General features: G+C 36.5%; 1 protein-coding gene across 4 annotated transcripts in view; it reads left to right on the plus strand.

Moving 5' to 3' along the window:
• The window catches only part of BRAF (B-Raf proto-oncogene, serine/threonine kinase), a 201031-nt gene that overhangs the window by 70765 nt on the left and 110599 nt on the right, over positions 1-19667 (plus strand). For all 4 annotated transcript variants that reach the window (XM_012447514.2, XM_064372859.1, XM_012447512.2 and 1 more), the window contains exons 2-3: positions 2188-2289; positions 17250-17513. In XM_012447514.2, the coding sequence (XP_012302937.1) occupies positions 2188-2289; positions 17250-17513 (366 nt within the window). The remainder of the gene's footprint in view (positions 1-2187; positions 2290-17249; positions 17514-19667) is intronic.

Raw genomic sequence — 19667 nt, forward strand, 5'->3', positions numbered from 1 at the left:
CTGAGGTAAAGAGACTATAGGAAAAACAAGTTTTGTGGGGTGGTGGGGGAGATCAGAAGTTTGTCTTTGAACGTGTTAAGTTTGAAATGCCTATTAGGTATACTAGTAGACATATTCAGCAGGCAGTTGGGGATCTGGTATTGAGAGGAAAAGGTAGAGCTGGATTTTAAATTTTGGGCTTCATCAGTAGGCATATAAAGATACAAGATTGGATGAGATCACCTAGGGAATAAGTGTAGCTAGATAAAAGAAGCCATCCACACTTTGTGGAGATGTGAGAAATTAGCAAAGGCATCACAAAAGAAAACATTTAAATATCTGACTGGAAAAACAATTTGGAACCTCTGTCATTGCTTCTCAGACTTTAATATGCATATGAATCGTTTTGTTAAAGTTTACTGGATCTGAGATGGAGCTTGAGTTTCTGCTGGGTTTTTTTGTTTGTTTGTTTGTTTGTTTGGCAGATTGTGGGGTGACGGTAGAAACTGAGTCTCACTCTGTTGCCCAGGCTGTAAAGCAGTGGGGCAGTCATGGTTCACTCAGCCTCCTAGGCTCAGGTGATCCTCCTACATCAGCCATCTGAGTAGCTGGGACTACAGGCATGCACCACCATGCCCCACTAATTTTCGTATTTTTTATAGAGATGGGCTTCTACCATGTTGCCCAGGCTGGTGGTGAACTCCTGGGCTCAAGCGATCCACCTGCCTTGGCCTCCCAAAGTGCTGGGATTACAGATGTGAGCCACTATGCCGGGCCAGCTTCTGCTGTTCTCACAATCTTTCAGAAGATGCTGATGCTGCTGGTCTCTGAACCACACTTGAGTAGCAAGACTTTATATGACAGGAGACGTGAAAAACAATTGAAAGACCTTAACATTTGTAGAAGAATAAAGATTAATATCCAGAATAAAGAGTATCTATAAATGAGTAGGAAAGAAACAACTCAGTAGAATAAAAGGGAGTACAGTATAAGGGAATTTTCCAAAATCTCAAATGGCCAGTAAGCATAAAAAATGCTCAACTTTGTAGGAAATACAAATTAAAACATGATTATTACCTTTTCCCTTTCAAATTGGCAAAAGTTTAGAAGTGTGATTATGCTGGGTATTGGTGAGATTGAGGGGAAAAGAGTGACTTATACCCTGCAGATAGGGACTTGACTTGATACATTTCTTCTTTTGGAAGACTATTTGGCATATTTATTAAATTTTAAGTTACGTATATCCTTCAGTCTTGGAATCGTATACCTAGATATCAAAAAATAAAACTTGCCCCTTTACCCTGAAAGGCAGTTCAGAAGTATTTTGTTGAAGTATTATTTGATGTTGAGGAAATGGGATAATCTAAATGTTCTTTAGTAAGGGAATTATTAAATAAACCAAGAGACTTGGAACCCTTTTTTTTTTTTCATTTATTTCCCTGTACATTTAAAAATTGATATCTGACATTTTTTCATTATAAATTTAAATAGTTTTAAAGGCCATAATTTCTACTGTGTATTGTATTTATGTTAGATACATTTTTTGGACAAATCTTAAAACTGCAGATCTAGATCATTCAACTTAGAAATATAATCTGCCATATAACCTGATTTGTGTAGCCAGTTCTCACTGTCAAACCAGACAAATTGGACTCAGTTGTTTCCTGGATACCACTGAAGTCTGGAGACTGTTGAAATAGCAGTGCATGCTATATAGCCATTAGGGAATAAAATATATACATATTGATGTGGAGAGACTTTTGAGGCATTATTATTCTGTGAAAAAAGCAAGTGTTGAAAGTATTTTATATATAGTATTCATTTATATTTGTATATTTCATATATGTATGTTTGTTTTTTCCATGAATAAAAGGGAGACATGGAAGGCTGCTTACCAAACCATAAACAGAACTTAACTTTTTCGAAATGGGGCCTGGGAATGTGAGGAAGATTAAGAGAGATTTTCATGGTTTATTCTGAATATTCATGTATTATTTGAATCTTTTATAGTTGAGAATAAGTTGTATTACTAGTGCAGAAAAAAATTTAAAGATGTATAATAGTAAAAGAGAAAAACCACTTACTAAATGATTAAGCTCAAAATTTGAGGAACACTGGCAGTTACTATAATGTAGTTGTCTACATTAAAATATTTCTAATTCATATCCTAAGTGATTTTTATTTAAATTCTTTTAAAATATTTTTTAGGTGTGGAATATCAAACAAATGATTAAGTTGACACAGGAACATATAGAGGCCCTATTGGACAAATTTGGTGGGGAGCATAATCCACCATCAATATATCTGGAGGTAAGCTTTTGAGTATCATATCTGTAGTAATTTTGGAAAAAAATGAATTTATAAAAACATTTGTACTCATAATGTTGATTATTTTAGGGGATGGGATTAGGAGTAGAATTGGGCAGAGAGAATTAGATTTGCCTGTATTATACTTCTTACTCTTGTTTTGTGTTACTTGTTATAATAAACATGTATTTTTATAATTTGGAAAACACCAGAACTAAGGGGGATGTCATATAATTTTAAGATATTACTCTGAATTAAAAATTTTTTTCTTTTTCTATGTGAGATGGAGTCTCACTCTGTCACCTAGGCTGGAGTACAGTGGTGCAATCTTGGCTCACTGCAACCTCTGCCTCCTGGGTTCAAGCTATTCTTCTGCCTTAGCTTCCTGAGCTGATGGGAATACAGGCGCACACCACCATGCCCAGCTAATTTTTGTATTTTTAGTAGAGACGGGGTTTCACCATGTTGGCCAGGCTGGTCTCGAACTCCTCACCTCTTGATCCTCCCACCTCAGCCTCCCAAAGTGCTGGGATTACAGGCTTGAGCCACTGCGCCTGGCCAATTTTATTTTTTTAAAAAAGGTAAAGGACACAGTTTTGGAGCTTAGCAAACCAGTTACCATATTGGAAAATGGGACAATTTTGTAAAATATTTTTTTTCCAGAATGAGTCCTCCCAAAATTGGTTTCCGCTTCCTTATAGGAAAAATTTATAATTTTTAAATAGCTCACTCAACATTGTTTAGCTTTACTGTTTAATAGTGCTTTGAGGTTTGTGTCAAGCCTTCAGCATAATTGTAAATTTATATTCCTTCCCCTTAATCCTGTGAGTTAGTAGGTGCTGTTATAATCATAGATGAGCTTTCTTAGCATTAGTTTCTTTATGTAGTCAGTCAGACTCCATAGCCAACAAGCTGTTACAGAATCTGGGTGGTCAGACTCTACAGCCTACACTGCACACCACTACCGTACACAGCCTTTCTCTATAAAAACTGGCTCAGCTGTCATCACTAGTGATGCAAGGAAATGGAGAACTCTAAATTAAAAATGATCAGGTTGGCATTTGGCTCCAAATACCAGAGATTTTTAAGCCTGGGTTGAAAGACTTCGAAATTTTTAACTTAGTAATTTAATTACTTTTTGAAGGGCAAGTTAAGGCTTAAGTATTTTAGGAGGAAGTAAGTTTATATTTCTAAAGTAAACTTGGAAGTTTGGGAATAATAGCTAATATACTGTTTCCTTTCTTCTCTTCTTCATATGGCTCATCCCAGATAACACTCATAGTTAATATCAAAAGTAAGACTATAATTCTTATTTCTCATTACTAGTTCGTACACTTCCTAATATCCTGTGCTATCTTCTATACATATGTTATTGGGAGGCTGATCAAAGGTGTCATAGGAAGCAAGTACTCCTAATGAGAATGGCAATTTTTTATTAATCAGAATTAGACCATATAACCAGCAGTTTTTCTTCCAGCCATTTCTGTGTCTTGGAGACTTTCACCCCATGCTGAGATGTAGTTCATTGGCATCAACTGTGCTTCACTATGGCAGTGATTCACTGCCTTCTCCTCACATATCTCTTCAGGCTTTTTACTATTTGAAGATTGATCACTAACAACAACACACCTTAGAGCTTCTTATTCTGTGCCCAGTACTGTGTTAAATGCATTTTATTACTTAATTCATTCCTTATAGTTACTTTCAGCAAGATACTAGGTCCTGGATATTTTTGTTACTCTCATTTTACAGGTGGAAAAACAGAGAGAGGATAATTCACTAAGGTGGCACTGCTAGTTAGGGGAAGAAGGCAGATATCTAAATCAGAAGTCTGTGTTCTTGATCACTATCTTATTCTACCTTTATCATGACATTGTGTTTCTCTTCCTCTACCCTCACCCCCCAAACAGCTTTTCTTTTTTTGAGATGGAGTTTTGCTCTTGTTGCCAAGGCTGGAGTGCAATGGTACGATCTCAGCTCACCGCAACCTTCGACTCCCGAGTTCGAGCAATTCTCCTGCTTCATTCCCGAGTAGCTGGGATTACAGGCATGCACCACCATGCCTGGCTAATTTTTTGTATTTTTGGTAGAGTCAGGGTTTCTCTATGTTGGTCAGGCTGGTCTCCAACTCCCGACCTCAGATGATCCACCTGCCTCAGCCTCCCAAAGTGCTGGGATTACAGGCGTGAGCCACCACGCCCGGCCCAGCTTTTCTTATTTGGGCTAAATATTTCTAATTCTTTCAGCCATTCTTTGTGATATGACTTACAGACCTTCTTTAGATATGGTCTTTTGGGTTGGTTCTTTTAGAATTAGACTCACAAAATTGAACTACTTACTAAAATTAAATCTGACTAGGACAGCATACATCAGACCATAACTCACAGGTTATATTATTAGCATGTGGTAAAACAGATACTTATTCTTGGGGACTTGTGCTATACAATGTGTGTGTATTTTCTGTGTGTGTGTGTGTGTGTTTGTGTGTGTAGTATATAGTATGCAAATGTATGCATAGACACACATGTACATACACACACTGAAGGTGGCAGTGTAATATAATGATTAAGATGAGCCATGGAGTCATACAGACTCCGTGTTTGAATCCCAGCTGTGGCTTAGTTTCTGTACTCAAGATGTCCAGTCTTCTTACACGCCACCTGATTAGTAAAATAGGAATAATATCACACCTTTGGTAATTTAAGGATTGAGTTTATAATTATGAAATAGCATAGTTCTTGATACAAATATTAAGGATTCTGTAAGTAGTTGATTCATCTTGTAGTGTTTTAGGCCTTGGGGAATAGCAATTTTCTCTCCCTCCACCACCCCAATGGAGTCTCGCTGTCTCCCAGGCTGGAATGCAGTGGCTCAATCTCAGCTCACTACAAACTCCACCTCCCGGGTTAAAGCAATTTTCCTACCTCAGCCTCCCGAATAGCCAGAATGACAGGCGTGCACCACCACACCCAGCTAATTTTTGTATTTTTAGTGGAGGCAGGTTTCACCATGTTGGCCAGGCTGGTCTCAAACTTCTGACCTCAAGTCATCCACCTGCCTTGGCCTCCCAAAGTGCTGGGATCACAGGTGTGAGCCACCATACCTGGCCATCACCATTTTATATACTATGAATAGACTCTAACCAGCCCAAGAGAAAAGACCTGTACATACTGATATTTGAAGGCCCATCAGTGAAGGGCCAGATCTACTGATTACCGAGACCCACCATTCTGCAGGTTTCTAATCTGCCATTTAAGATTCCTTAACACTTTTTTTTAAATTAGAGTAAAATATGCCTAACAAAATTTACCATTTTAACCATTTTTAAGTCTATGGTTCTGTGGTATTAAGTCCATTCGTGTTTTTGTGTAACCTTCACCACCATCCATCTCTAAAAATTTTATCCAAAACTGAAACTCTCTAGCCATTAAACACTAAATCTCTATTCCCTTCTTTCCCCAGTTCCTAGCAACCACCATTCTACTTTCTGTCTCTATCATCTATGAATTGGACTACTCTAGGAACTTGATATTATTGGAATCATAAAGTATTTGTCCTTTTGTGACTGGCTTATTTAGCTTAATGTCTTTGAGGTCTATCCATGTTGAAGCAAGAATAATGCATATATCGGCATTAATTTTCTTTTTAAGGCTGAATAATAATCCATTGTACGTATTTACCACATTTTGTTTATCCATTCATCCATCAGTGGACACTTGGGTTGCTTCCCCTTTTTGTCTATTATCAATAATGCTGCTGTGAACATAGGTGTACAAGTATCTGAATCTTTTTTACTTCTTTGGGGTATATACCCAGGAATACAGTTGCAGGATCACATGGCAATTTTATGATTATTTTTCCTAGAGTTGCCATACCTTTTTCTGTAGCACCTACACTGTTTTATATTCCTACTGGCATTGCACAGTTCTAATTTTTCACATCCTTATCAACACTTATTATTTTCTGTTGATTTAAAACAACATAGCCTAATGCATGTGAAGTGATACCTCATTATGGTTCTGATTTGCATTTTCCTGATGACTAACAATGTTGAATCTTTTATTATGTGCTTATTGGCCTTTTGTGTATCTTTTTTGAGAAATGTCTAATTTAAGTCCTCTGTCCATTTTTTAATTGGATTTTTTGTTCTTGTTATTGAGCATAGTTCTTTATATATTCTAGATGTGAGTTCTTATTAGATATATAATTTGCAAATGTTTTTCCCATTTTGTGGGTTCCCTTTTTACTCTGCTTATAGTTCTTAAGTCCAGATTATCTATTTTTCCTTTTGTTGCTCATGCCTTTGATATCATATCCAAGAAATCATCACCAAATCTAATGTCATGAAATTCTTCTCCCAAATGTTCTTGTATTTGGGTCTTTGATCCATTTTGAGTTAATTTTTATATATGATATAAGGTAAGGGTCCAACTTCACTCTTCTGCATATGGATACCCAGTTTTCTCAGCATCATTTGTTGAAAAGACTGAATGACCTTGGCACCCTTGTTGAAAACCATTTGACTGTATATGCAAGCGTTTATTTCTGGATTCTGGATTCTATTCCATGGCTCTATGTTTGTCTTCATGCTGTCATCAAACTATTTTGATTACACTAGCTTTGTAGTAAGTTTCGAAATCAGGAAATGTGAATTCTTCAACTTTGTCCTTTTTCAAGATTGTTTTGGCTATTCAGAATCCCTTGAGATTCCATGTGATTTTTTTTTTTTTTGAGATAGAGTCTTGGTCTCATCACCCAGGCGGGAGTACAGTGACATAATCTCGGCTCCCTGCAACCTCCACCTCCTGGGTTAAAGCGATTCTCCTGCCTCAAACTCCTGAGTAGCCTGGATTACAGGTGCATGCCTGCGTGTCTAGCTTTTGTATTTTTAATGGAGATGGAGTTTCGCCATGTTGACCAGGCCGGTCTCAACTCCTGACCTCAAGTGATCCACCTGCCTCGGCTTCCCAAAATTGTGGGATTACAGGTGTGAGCCACTGCTCTTGGTCTCCGTGTGAATTTTAAAAATAATGTTTCTTTTTCTACAAATAGGTCATCAGGATTTTGATAGGGATTGCACTGTATCTGTAGATTGCTTTGGTTAGTACTGACATCTTAAGACCTCTTAACTCTTAAGTATGAATGAACAGTTAAGAATAACCAGATATTTAAGGAAAGTTTTCATCAGAAAAGGCAACAGCAGAAATGGTCAACAGAAACTCAGAAACAGTGTAGAAAGCAGAAGAAAATTTGAAAATAACTATAATTGACATCAGAGATAACATATGTTAGTACAGTCTTGCTTCGTAGCAGTACTAAAGAAGCAAAAGTAACAGAGAACAAGAAAGACCTCTTGGAAATTAAAAATACAATAGCCAGAAAGTTTTAAAACTATATGTATATACAGACATATAGGTAATATATATGTATATATATGTGTTGTATGTATATAAATAAATATTGAAAGGTAGATAAATGTTCCAGAAAGCAGAGTAAAAGCAGAGAAATGGGAAATTTTAAAGGAAACATGAGAAAAATTAAGGAATAAATCCAGATCCATAAAAATTGTAAGTGCTTTTAACTGCAAGAAACGGAACCCTTCAAGAAAATGTTGCTGGAACAAATAGGGATTTTCATTTCCTTTCACATAGTAAGAAGCATAGAGGTAAATTATTGTAAGACTAGTTTGTAACCCGAAGTTGTCAGATACTTGGTTGAGTCTCTATAGTCCCTTTGACTTTTCTATCATGACTACAGCAGATTTTAAGATCTTTCCCTCATACAACTCCCCGAAGTAGAAAGCAGAAAACAGAGAGGTTCTCTCTTGTGTACTAAGCTTTTGCTAGGAGGAAAATCTTTCTGAAAAATCCTCTGTAACTCTTCCTTTTGTATCTCATTGACTAGAATGAGGTTACATATCACCCCTAGACCAGTGACTATGCTTACATTTCCTGAAATAAGAGGGGAAATAAGTCAAAATTCTCCAGTGTTCACAATTTTTCTTCAGATTAGTTTGTATGCAGGGAAGTAGAAGTTGTTCTATGATTATTTTATTCTATAATTTTTCAACAGAAACCCTTTTATGTTTCTAAAGGAAGATACATCTTCAACTACTTAAAATTTCTTTTCTTCATTGTAGCAAAATAGAGAAATTGGTTACACTACCATCAGAAATCCTCTTTATTTTCTTTTTCCCATGTACTAATTTCTTTTAAAACTATCTTTTCAGTTCTAAATGTTCCCCTACTGTCGGATAACAGTTAACATTCTGTTGATTCCCTTGATGATAACTACAGTGAAATAGGAGATGCAGTACCCTAAAGAATTTCAAATTTGTCTCCTCATTCGATCTTTGGTACCCTTTTTTCTACCATCATCCAAAAAAAAGATAAGTTTACCCTGAAAAGTTGTTCCCCATAGTTTCTTCATTTCCTCTCTGTGTTTCTGTGTTTATTTATCCAAAAAATTATTTCAGTGCCTTCTATGTGTAAGATACAATGCTATATGCTTTTCTAGTAGTAGATTCTTTTTTCTGTACTTGATTCATTGGAGCCCAGAGGTGAAGGGATACTGTTTCTGTAATTGCCCTACACCTGAGTCTTAACTGCCTTAGAATTTATGGTTGAATCATAGAGTCCCCTGTAGACTGATGAAGACAATAATCGCTCCTGACATTTACTGAATACTTACTATATACTAGGTACCAATCATATACTAGTTCATTTAATCTTCAGCCTACCCTTTGAATTACACTTAACTATTCTCATTTTCATTTTATAAATGAAGCAGTTCAGGCACAGAAGGATTTAATAATATGACCAGGGTTACACAACTTGTAAATGGTAGCCAAAGTTTGAATCCCAGACTTTCTGAATTTACAGCCCGTGCTGTTAATCACTGTATCATTCTTAGGCTTGACAGCCTTTCTGATCTTTAGTCTATATAGAACCTGGAATAATACAGATACATTGTATCAAATCTAGCAATGAAATGAATACTGGAAGCTGGATGCTTCCTATGGAATACAGAATAGTCCATTATATATGATATATGGGCAGTTTGTAACATTTCATTGTATCTTGTGAGAGCAAGAATAATAAGACTAAATTTAATTAACTAAATGATAAAAAATAAAATTTTTATTTCACTGCTTTTTCTTATTACATTGAAATTAAATAGAGCCTTAGATTTTTTCCCCTTCTACTTTATAATTCACATAGTATATGGTTAACTTTTTAAAGCTGTGTAACTCAGTGGTTTTTAGTGTATTGACAAAATGGACAACTGTCACCAGTATCTGATTCCAAAACATTTTTATCACTCCCCAGAAGAAACCCTTTATGCATTAGTAGTCATTCCCTGCAGCTCCTGACAACCACTGATCTACTTTTTGCCTTTATGGATTTGCTGACTGAAATATTTCACATAAATAGAATTATACTATGTGGCCTTTTGTGACTGGCTGCTTTTACTTAATGTAATCTTTCCAAGGTTTGTTTATGTAGTAGCATTTATCAGTACTTTCATTTCTTGTTATGGCTGAATATTTCATATACACACATATATCACGTTTTGTTTATCCATTCGTCAATGGATGAACATCTGGGCTATTTATATGTTTTGGCCATTATGCATAATGCCACCATGAACGTTCATGTACAAGTTTTTGTGTAGATATGTTTTCAGTTTTCCTGGCTGTATGCCTAGGAATGGAAGTATGCTGGGTCTTGTGGTAACTCTGTTTTACATTTTGAGGAACTGCTAGACAGTTTTTCAAAGATGCTGCACTGTTTTATATTCCTAACAGCAATGTATGAAGGTTACAGTTTCCCCCCATCCTCATCAACACATTATTATTCATTTGTTTAATTAAAGCCATCCTAATAAGTAAGAATTGGTATCTCATTTGGTTTTGATTTACAGTTTCCTAATGACTAATGATAAAGAGCATCTTTTCATGTTCTTGTTAGCCATTCTTATATCTTCTTTGGAGAAATGTCTATTCAAATCCTTTGCCCACTTAAAAAACTGGGTGTGTCTTTTTATTACTGAGTTGTAAGAGTTCTTTAGGCCAGGCATGGTGGCTTGCACCTGTAATCTCAGCACTTTGGGAGGCCAAGGAATGTAGATCACCTGAGTTCAGGAGTTTGACACCAGTCTGAGCAACATGGCAAAACCCCATTTCTACAAAAAATACAAAAATTATCCAGGTACAGTGGTGCACGCCTGTAGCCCCAGCTGCCCAGGTGGTTGAGGTGGGAGGACTTTTTGGGCCTAGGAGGCCAAGGTTGAAATGAGCCAAGATGGCAGAGTCACCCAGGCTGGAGTGCAGTGGTGCCATCTTGGCTTACTGCAACCTCCGCCTCCCAGGCTCAAGTGATCCTCCCACCTCAGCCTCCAGGGCAGCTGGGACTACAGGTGTGCGTCTCCGTACCTGGATAATTTTTGTATTTTTAGTAGAGACGGAGTTTAACCATGTTGTCCAGGCTTGTCTCAAACTCCTGGACTCAAGCGATCCGCCCACCTTTGCCTCCCAAAGTGCTGGGATTACATGCATGAGCCACCACCCGAGCCAGGAGTTCTTGATATATTCTAGATAGTAGATCCATGACTTAAAACTGTTTTCTCCTATTCTGTGGTATTTTTTTCCACTCTTTTGATATTGTCTTTTAAAGTACAAAAATTTAAATTTGGATGGAATTCCAATTTATCTATTTTCTTTGGTTGCTATGCTTTTGGTATATTATATGTAAGAGACCATTGCCTAATCAAAGGTCAGGATAACTTACTCCTGTGTTTTTTCCTAAGAGTTTTATAGTATTAGGTTTAGTTGTTTGCTGCCTGCAGAGCTCAATTAATAAGAGCAAAGTCTAGTATAAAGTGACTATTTATTCCAAAGTTAGATTAAGGGAAGAAGCAGCACAGGCTTCCTGCCTTAAGGGTACTGCTTGCCTTTTGGAGCAGAAAGTGGGCACTTTTAAAGAAGATGCGTACACACGGGCAGAAATGAGCAGGTGGGAGATCAGCATATTCCCTTCAGTGCCTTATCTATCAGACAGTCAAGTTGGTGGCTTCATGGGCAAAAATACCTCATAGAGGTGGCTGAAAACTCTAGCAGGCATAGTTTGGGTTCTAAATTGACTGTTATCTCTTGAGGCAACCTCCTGATGGGTGAGAGTTTCGCTCTGGATCCTCTAAGCACATAGCTAGATCAACTTGCCCTGTAGGGAGTGTCTGGTGAAGAGGAGATAAAAGGCTGTAATTGCATTTCTTTTATTCTTTTATCTTTTCTTTTTTTTTTTTGAAACAGTGTCTCATTTCTGTCACCCAAGTTGGAGTGTAGTGGCATGATCTCGGCTTATTGCAGCCTCTACCTCCTGGGCTCAGCTGATCTTCCCACCTTAGCCTTCTAGGCGGCTGGGACTGCATGTGCATGCCACCATGCCCAGCCAAGTTTTTGTGTTTTTTGTAGAGATAGGGTTTCACCAGATTGCCCAGGCTTTCCTCAAACTCCTGAGCTCAAGTGATCTGTCTGCCTTGGCCTCCAAAGTGCTGGGATTACTGGCATGAGCCACCACCCCTGGCCTATAATTGCATTTCTAAAGAGCTAAATAGGAAGTGGGGAGGAGAAAAATGGGGGTGCTCAATTATATGATAGGCATATGACCCATTTTGTTTCGTTTTTAATTTTTGTAAAGATGGAATCTATGTTGCCCAGGCTGGTCTTGAACTCCTGGCCTCGAGTGATCCTCCTGCCTTGGCCTCCCGAAGTGCTGGGATTACAGGCATGAACCAACATGCCTGGCCTATTTTTAGTTAGGTTTTTGAATATGTTGTTAGGTAGTAGCGCAACTTTATTCTTATACATGTGGATATTCAGTTGTACCAGCGCCAGTTGTTGAAAAGACCATTCTTGCTTCATTGAATTGTCTTGCCAGCATTGTAAAAAAAAAATCAGTTGACTGTAAATGTAAGATTTTATTTCTTTTTCTATTCTTGTTCTATTGAGAAATAATTCACATTATTATTCATATAATACTATATGATTCACTTTTTTAAAGTGTGTAATTCAGAGGTTTTTAGTGTATTTATAAAATGGACAATTGGCACCACTATCTGATTCTAAAATATTTTTATCACTCCCAAAAAGAAACTCTCTATGCATTAGAAGTCATTCCCTCCAGCCCCTGACAACCACTGATCTACTTCTCGCCTTTATGGATTTACTGGTTGCAACTTGTTCTATTCTGTTCTATATATGTGTCCTTATTCCAATATTATTACACTGTCTTGATTATTATAGTTGTATAGTAAGTTTTGGAATCAGGAAGTCTTCCACCTTCTTTTTTAAGATTGTTTTAGTAATTCAAAGTCCTTTGTATTGCCCTATGAATTTTAAGATGAGCTTGTCAGTTTCTGCAAAAAAAAAATTGAGATTTTGATAAGGATTGCATTGAATCTATAGATTAACTTGGGAAGTGTTGTCATTTTAATGATATTAAGTCTTCTTAGATTTTTTTTTTTTTGAGATGGAGTCTCGCTCTTGTTGCCCAGGCTGGAGTTCAGTGGCTCAATCTCTGCTCACTATAACTTCCACCTCCCGAGTTCAAATGATTCTCCTGCCTCAGCCTCCAAAGTAGCTGGGATTACAAGCACCTGCCACCACACCCAGCTAATTTTTGTATTTTCAGTAGAGATGGTATTTTACCATATTGGCCAGGCTGGTCTCAAACTCCTGACCTCAGTAATCCACCCACTTCGGCCTCCCAAAGTGCTGGGTTTACAGGCATGAGCCACTGCGCCCAGACTCTTTTTTTGAATTAAAAAATAAGACATAGTTTGTGCCCTTAACTAGCTTACAGTTTAGTCATGACAAGAATCAACAAAGTAATATAGTAATAACAATGAAAAACACAACAAGAATTACGAATACTGCTTTTTTTACTACCCATTATTACTAATATCAGTGGTAGTCTCTACAATAATTTATTTTACTTGTATTATCTCATTTAATCCTCACAAAATTATTTTGAAGTTGAGAAAAACTAGCCATATAAAGAAGAGTGTGATAAATATTCTAAAGGAGATAAAGAGAAAGGATACCTCTTCTGGATTTTAGCAAGGAGAGCTTAGAATTAGATTGCTTGAAAAATAAGTAGAGTTTTGATTAGAAGGAATAGGGTTTTTGAAAAATTGTCTCCTGAATAAGTGGTATCTGGTATCTGCAGCATTTTGAATAACCAAAAGTACTTTGGTGATGATAATTGTGATTGAAGTTTGCACATATTTTGGAGTGGCTTGCTCATATTACTAGAGTGAGAAAACAGAGGAAAAGGGAAAGGTAGATGATACAAGAGAAAATGGAGGGAATGGTAGACTAAGGCCCTAAACACACAATGTTAGCACTAAAGTGAGAGTTAAAGAAGAATGGGGAAAGATGTGGAGAATTATGCAGATAAAGAAGTAAACTTTAGGCCGGGCGCAGTGGCTCACACCTGTAATCCCAGCACTTTGGGAGGCCGAGGCGGGTGGATCACGAGGTCAAGAGATCGAGACCATCCTGGTCAACATGGTGAAACCCCATCTCTACTAAAAATACAAAAAGTTAGCTGGGCATGGTGGCACGTGCCTGTAATCCCAGCTACTGAGGAGGCTGAGGCAGGAAGAATTGCCTGAACCCAGGAGGCGGAGGTTATGGTGAGCCGAGATCACGCCATTGCACTCCAGCCTGGGTAACAAGAGCGAAACTCCATCTCAAAAAAAAAAAAAAAAAGAAGTAAGCTTTAATTTGATGACTTTGATTTTCAGAGTGGATTTAAAAGTAATATTATTTTCAGAGTGAATTAAAAATTGAGGGATGAAGTTAAGATCCAGAGAAGAATTAGGAAGGTTGGAATAACTGTTGTGACTATGGTATGATGTTAAAAACAAGCATGCTTTTCAAGCTGTAATGTGAAGAACCAGGCAAATCTAAGTTTCATGAATAGATCATGGAACTAATTAGACTAGTTTTATTATTTTCTCCAGCAGTTTGTGGTAACCTGATAGGAAAAAATAGAATCATTGAATGGTAAGATTTACCCAAAATTTGTATCGGCAAACTAATTGATAAAATAACAAGAATTAGCCAGAAAATCTAAGATATCACCAAGGGCATTGTTGCAATGGTGAACCACAAAGTATGTGAAGGAAGACAGTGGCAAAGCTTAGTAACTGTTTGAGAGATTATTGTTGACCTTGAACAGATTAATGTAGTGAGATAGAAATTTAAGAGGGTGAGATAAATATGTGTGCCTAGGGGTGTGTGAGGTTCTAAATTGAGATCTTTTCATCATTTGTATTTCTTTTGTAAAGACTGTGATGCTTCTCTGAGTCTTGAAGGTAGAATGGAAATAAATGCCTTTAGAGATGAGAAGTTTAGAGATATCTATGGCAGGAGTATTAAAAGACTAATTGAAGTTCATACTGAATGCAGCAAGGGTAGTAGGTGAAATGAGCCAGGGACCTTGGTAGATTGCAGCTTTGAGATGGAGAGAGATGGAGTAAGTAGATGTTTTGTACTTAACAAAAGGAAAAGCTGTTGATAAATGCGGTGAAGTGATAGTTTATAATCTGTCATAGAGGGATCAGTATAATTTTAAAAATAAAGTCTAACATTTTGAAAAGGAAGTAATGTTTGGAAAATTGTTTCTCTTCATTACTTTTCCTAAGGTTTATTTTGTGTAGTAAGTATACTTGCTCAGGTGACAGTAAATAAGAATATTTTATCCATACAGGAGGAACCTTTGTGTTCCAGACTGCATTTATGTGATCTTCAAAGAGTAAGAATTATGTTGGTCTTATTTGTGTTTGTAGTCTGAGCCCTAACAGAGCCAAGCATGTATATCAGTATATATTTACTGAATGACTGAAGGTTCAATAAGTGGATTGTATTGAGAGAGTACACTTAAATAATTAGGCCTTGGTACTGAAAGCTAAACCGAATTGCAGCTCAGAAAATTTGGCATCTATTTGTTTTTAATGCCCTGATCTGCTGTGAAAAAAGGTCTTGGTAGGGCAACTAGTAGGCTGTAAACAAAGAGGACATTTTGATGTAGTTTAAATCTCTTACCTCAGTAGCTCTTGTTACTATTCCCCACCCCCCTTATTTTCTTCCAAATTATGTGGTAAGATGTAGCATAGCAGGGTCCTGTGGCCTTTATTGAAATGAAATTTCTCTTTCATTCTCTGCTACATCTTATAATTCTCCCTTGCCTCCCTTATGTTCAGACTTTATAGCATGGCATATACACTCTACAGTCTAATCCCTTCCACCTTTTCAGCCTTATTGTTCTTCTGTCTACTTATTTTTCATTTAAATTTCTTTCTTTTTTAAGACAACAGGTATGCTGCTAAAGTTTCATTTAAATTTCACAAACATATATTGATCCTTTGCTGTGTCCCAGGTATTATATGACATTGAACTATACCAATCTGTAGTTTTTCCTCTGTGTCTTAAACTTTCTCACCTTCTTTGTTACAGAAAAAACAAACTCTGTTACAGAATTTTTCCTGTATACAGGACTCCCTCCTCCCCACTTCCTCTGTCCATCTAAATTTCTAACTTTTCAAGGTCGTCTTCCTTCCTCATTCTTACCTTATATCAAGAATACTGTTTATTTCTCATGTACAGCAGTTACACGAATAAAAATACATCCATCTCCTACTCCACTGCCCAATAATAAACTCCTTGAGAGATGGGACAGAGCATTTTAAAATCTTTGCTTCTCCCTTTCATAAATGTTTGGAGTATTGTATCTATTTGAGATGGTAGGTAGAAATAGTAGACCATGGTGTGAGTGAGGGGATTACTAATGCCTAAAAGAACTGTGGACTTGTATGTTCCAATTCATTCAATTTCATTCTGTTCTTTCAAAATTTGATATCTTGTATCACGGTTGCTTGACTTTATAGCCCTTCATCAAATGAAACTTCTAGGAAGATACCCTGAGTAGCCCCGGAATTTCTTGATTGTAGGGTATAAGCCACATTTTCAAATACAGTTCTGTTTTGTTTTTCTTTTTTCACAAGGCCTATGTCTTTTCATACAAGTCCTAATCTCTAAGCAGCATTTGGTGCAGAAAGAAGTCATCAAAAAGCCGTAGTGAGAAGAGTGAAGTATTTTAACTGATAGCTATTTCAGAAAGAATGTGGCAGTTACACATCTTCTAAACCCTATTGAGGAGGTTTTGGTGCCAACAGTGAGATCTGGTACTGTGTCCTACATTTTGTGGGGTTTTTTTGAACAAATCTTCTTTAATACCTCATGTCCTTTTCAACTTATTTTTCTGTTGTGAGAGGAAATGGAATTTATATGCCTACAGCTTTTCTGGAACAAAATAATTCTTTTAATGGGAGGAAGACTTATCCTTTATACAATGTGTTGTGTTAGACATGGTTTGGAAGGTAAATATAATTGGACCAGAAAATTGGAAATACTGTACTTTTTTATTATTCATGGACCATCTAGATATCACATATGTATAAGTCAAATTTCTCAGGTGTAATATAGTGTGGTGTCTAATAACAAAGAATTGATCAATTTAAAGGTGAAAGTATTCATTTATAGTATTTCTAGCACTTATTTTGTAATTTGAAACTTAAAACCCTATCAGCTGGTAAAAAGATTATAATCAAGGAATCTTTTATGTATAAGTCATAAAAAAGATTATAATCAAGGAATCACATATGTATAAGTCAAATTTCTCAGCTGTAATATAGTGTGGTGTCTAATAACAGAATTCATCAATTTAAAGGTGAAAGTATTCATTTATAGTATTTCTGGCACTTATTTTGTAATTTGAAACTTAAAACCCTGTCAGCTGGTAAAAAGATTATAATCAAGAGAATCTAAAATTTTATATTCTCTTTCGTTAATGTCAGGACAAAGTCCAGATTGAATATAAGTCTACTTTATTTTATAGGCATATGAAGAATACACCAGCAAGCTAGATGCACTCCAACAAAGAGAACAACAGTTACTGGAATCTCTGGGGAACGGAACTGATTTTTCTGTTTCTAGCTCTGCATCAATGGACACCGTTACATCTTCTTCCTCTTCTAGCCTTTCAGTGCTACCTTCATCTCTTTCAGTTTTTCAAAATCCCACAGATGTGGCGCGGAGTAACCCGAAGTCACCACAAAAACCTATCGTTAGAGTCTTCCTGCCCAACAAACAGAGGACAGTGGTGAGTCAGTTTTAATATCACCATTTTGCTGTTTCTTTGTATTTTTCAGAAAGATCAGTTGTTGAAAATCAATACATTATTACTTCATACTCAGAAGTCATGCAAATAGAGGCATCCATGCCATGCAGGAATGAAAAAGACATAATTTACTTGGTGCCAAAGTCCAAGTTCCGTAACTGAAATAAATTGTATTGTCACTAGTGTTGAATTTGACATTTAAACCTGTCTGCCAAACTTGAACCACAGTGATAGTAAGCACTAGTTTAAAATAAATCAGGATTTTAAGACTTGAACTTGTTTGTTGTCTAATGTGTGTCAGGTAAGATTCTTTCTTCACCCTTGAGAAATCTTCTTTCTGAGTTATATTATCAGATGTTGAACTTTCAGTGTGATTGATGTGTTTCCTCTCATCTACTTAACTTTTGGTTGTTGAATATTAGTATTACCATTGGAACAATGAACCCTGTAAGTAACATTTAAAGCAGAGAAATCTGTGGAATTATTGTGGGTTATCTATAATTCTTAAGTGCAACAAATATTGTCAGTAGACCTAAGCAATGCATCTATATACATCACTACTTTTTTAATGTCTATGGTTACTTTTGACAATAAAAAAAAATTTCATTTCCAAATACAACTGAAGTCAAAGTTTTTCATTTTTCTCTCTGACAACAGAAATTAAAAGTGCAATTGCTTATTGTTTAATGTTCCAAAAATTCCTTTCTGACTTAAGAAAAAAATGTTATTATAAAAGCATTTTACTCTCAGAAGTTAAAAATTGCTGCATATGAGTTTAGAAAATTAATGGAGTTGGCTGGGCGCTGTGGTTCATGCCTGTAATCCCAGCACTTTGGGAGGCTGAGGCGGATGGGTCACCTGAGGTCAGAAGTTTGAGACCGGCCTGGCCAACATGGTGAAACCCCGCCTCTACTAAAAATGCAGAAATATTAGCGAGACCTGGTGGCGCATGCCTGTAACTCCAGTTACTCAGGAGGCTGAGGCTGAAGAATCTCTTCAACCTGAGAGGTGGAGGTTGTAGTGAGCCGAGAATGCGTCACTGCAATCCAGCCTGGGTGGCTGAGCAAGACTCAGTCTCAAAAAATTTTTAAAAAAACTAATGGAGTTAGGAGCTTTCAGCCGGTAAGTTTTTATCTTAGGAAATACCACTTTCTGAAGACATCATGTATTGTTAGGGAATAAAAAGTATGACCTTCAGTCATACTTTTCCTGCCCTTTTTCCATAAACAGACAGGGTTGGTTATAAAAAATGGACTCTATTCATTGTGCAGGATTACAAATTGAGTTCTCCTACCCTTTGTCTTTCTTCTATTGGGTAGAATGAAATTAAAATGATTTTTTTCCACATTAAGATGGGGAGTTATTAAGCAATATCTTTCCAGGGATGCCCCACTTAAAAGGGGAATATCAGGTAAAATTATATATGAATTATCTGTGAATAGATATTCTATCTTTGAAGCAGCCTGTGTTAACAAAACTATGGCAAACATCCCATCCCCAGTAGATCTTAAATTAATTTTTTATTGTCTGTATTCATGAGCAGAAAAGAGGAAATGTGTTCTTCAGTCCTAGGCATTTCCCTTCTCTTCATCAGGATATTCTTGTTCCTTCCAGGTACTACTAAACTTAGTAATTATGTGAGTTCCTATATACAAATGTAAAACTTGAGTTGTTGGGGCCTTTCAAATTTCTCAGCCTAATGATTAAGGTTAACTAGCCTCCTCATATTTATGAGAGAGGCCAAGAGTAGTTTATAAGTATCACTAAAGCTTATAATTTCCCTTTTAAAAAGAAATGAAAAACAACTGAGACTCTTAATGATGTAAAATGATCATAAATGAATAACTATTAGGCAATTGACTAGGCTTACCATAATTATTCTGGCTAGGCTTAAATTAAATAAGTAACTTGTTCTTGTCCATCATATTCCCAGTTTAAAAATTTGCATTTAGTACTCAGAAAAACTGTGTATCATAAACTCATCAGTAAATGGGTTTGTGATATTAAACTCTGTCAAGCACATTATTTTGCCATTCTCTCTTTTATCTGAATGTGTTAACCCTTTACTTAACTACCTCTTCTCTCCTTTTCTTCCCTCAGTTCTTATTAACATTAACAGTTATTATTTGAGCATTT

This window comes from Aotus nancymaae, unplaced genomic scaffold, assembly GCF_030222135.1.
Source record: "Aotus nancymaae isolate 86718 unplaced genomic scaffold, 86718_ANA_hifiasm-v0.15.2.pri h1tg000002l, whole genome shotgun sequence".
NCBI lineage: Eukaryota > Metazoa > Chordata > Mammalia > Primates > Aotidae > Aotus > Aotus nancymaae.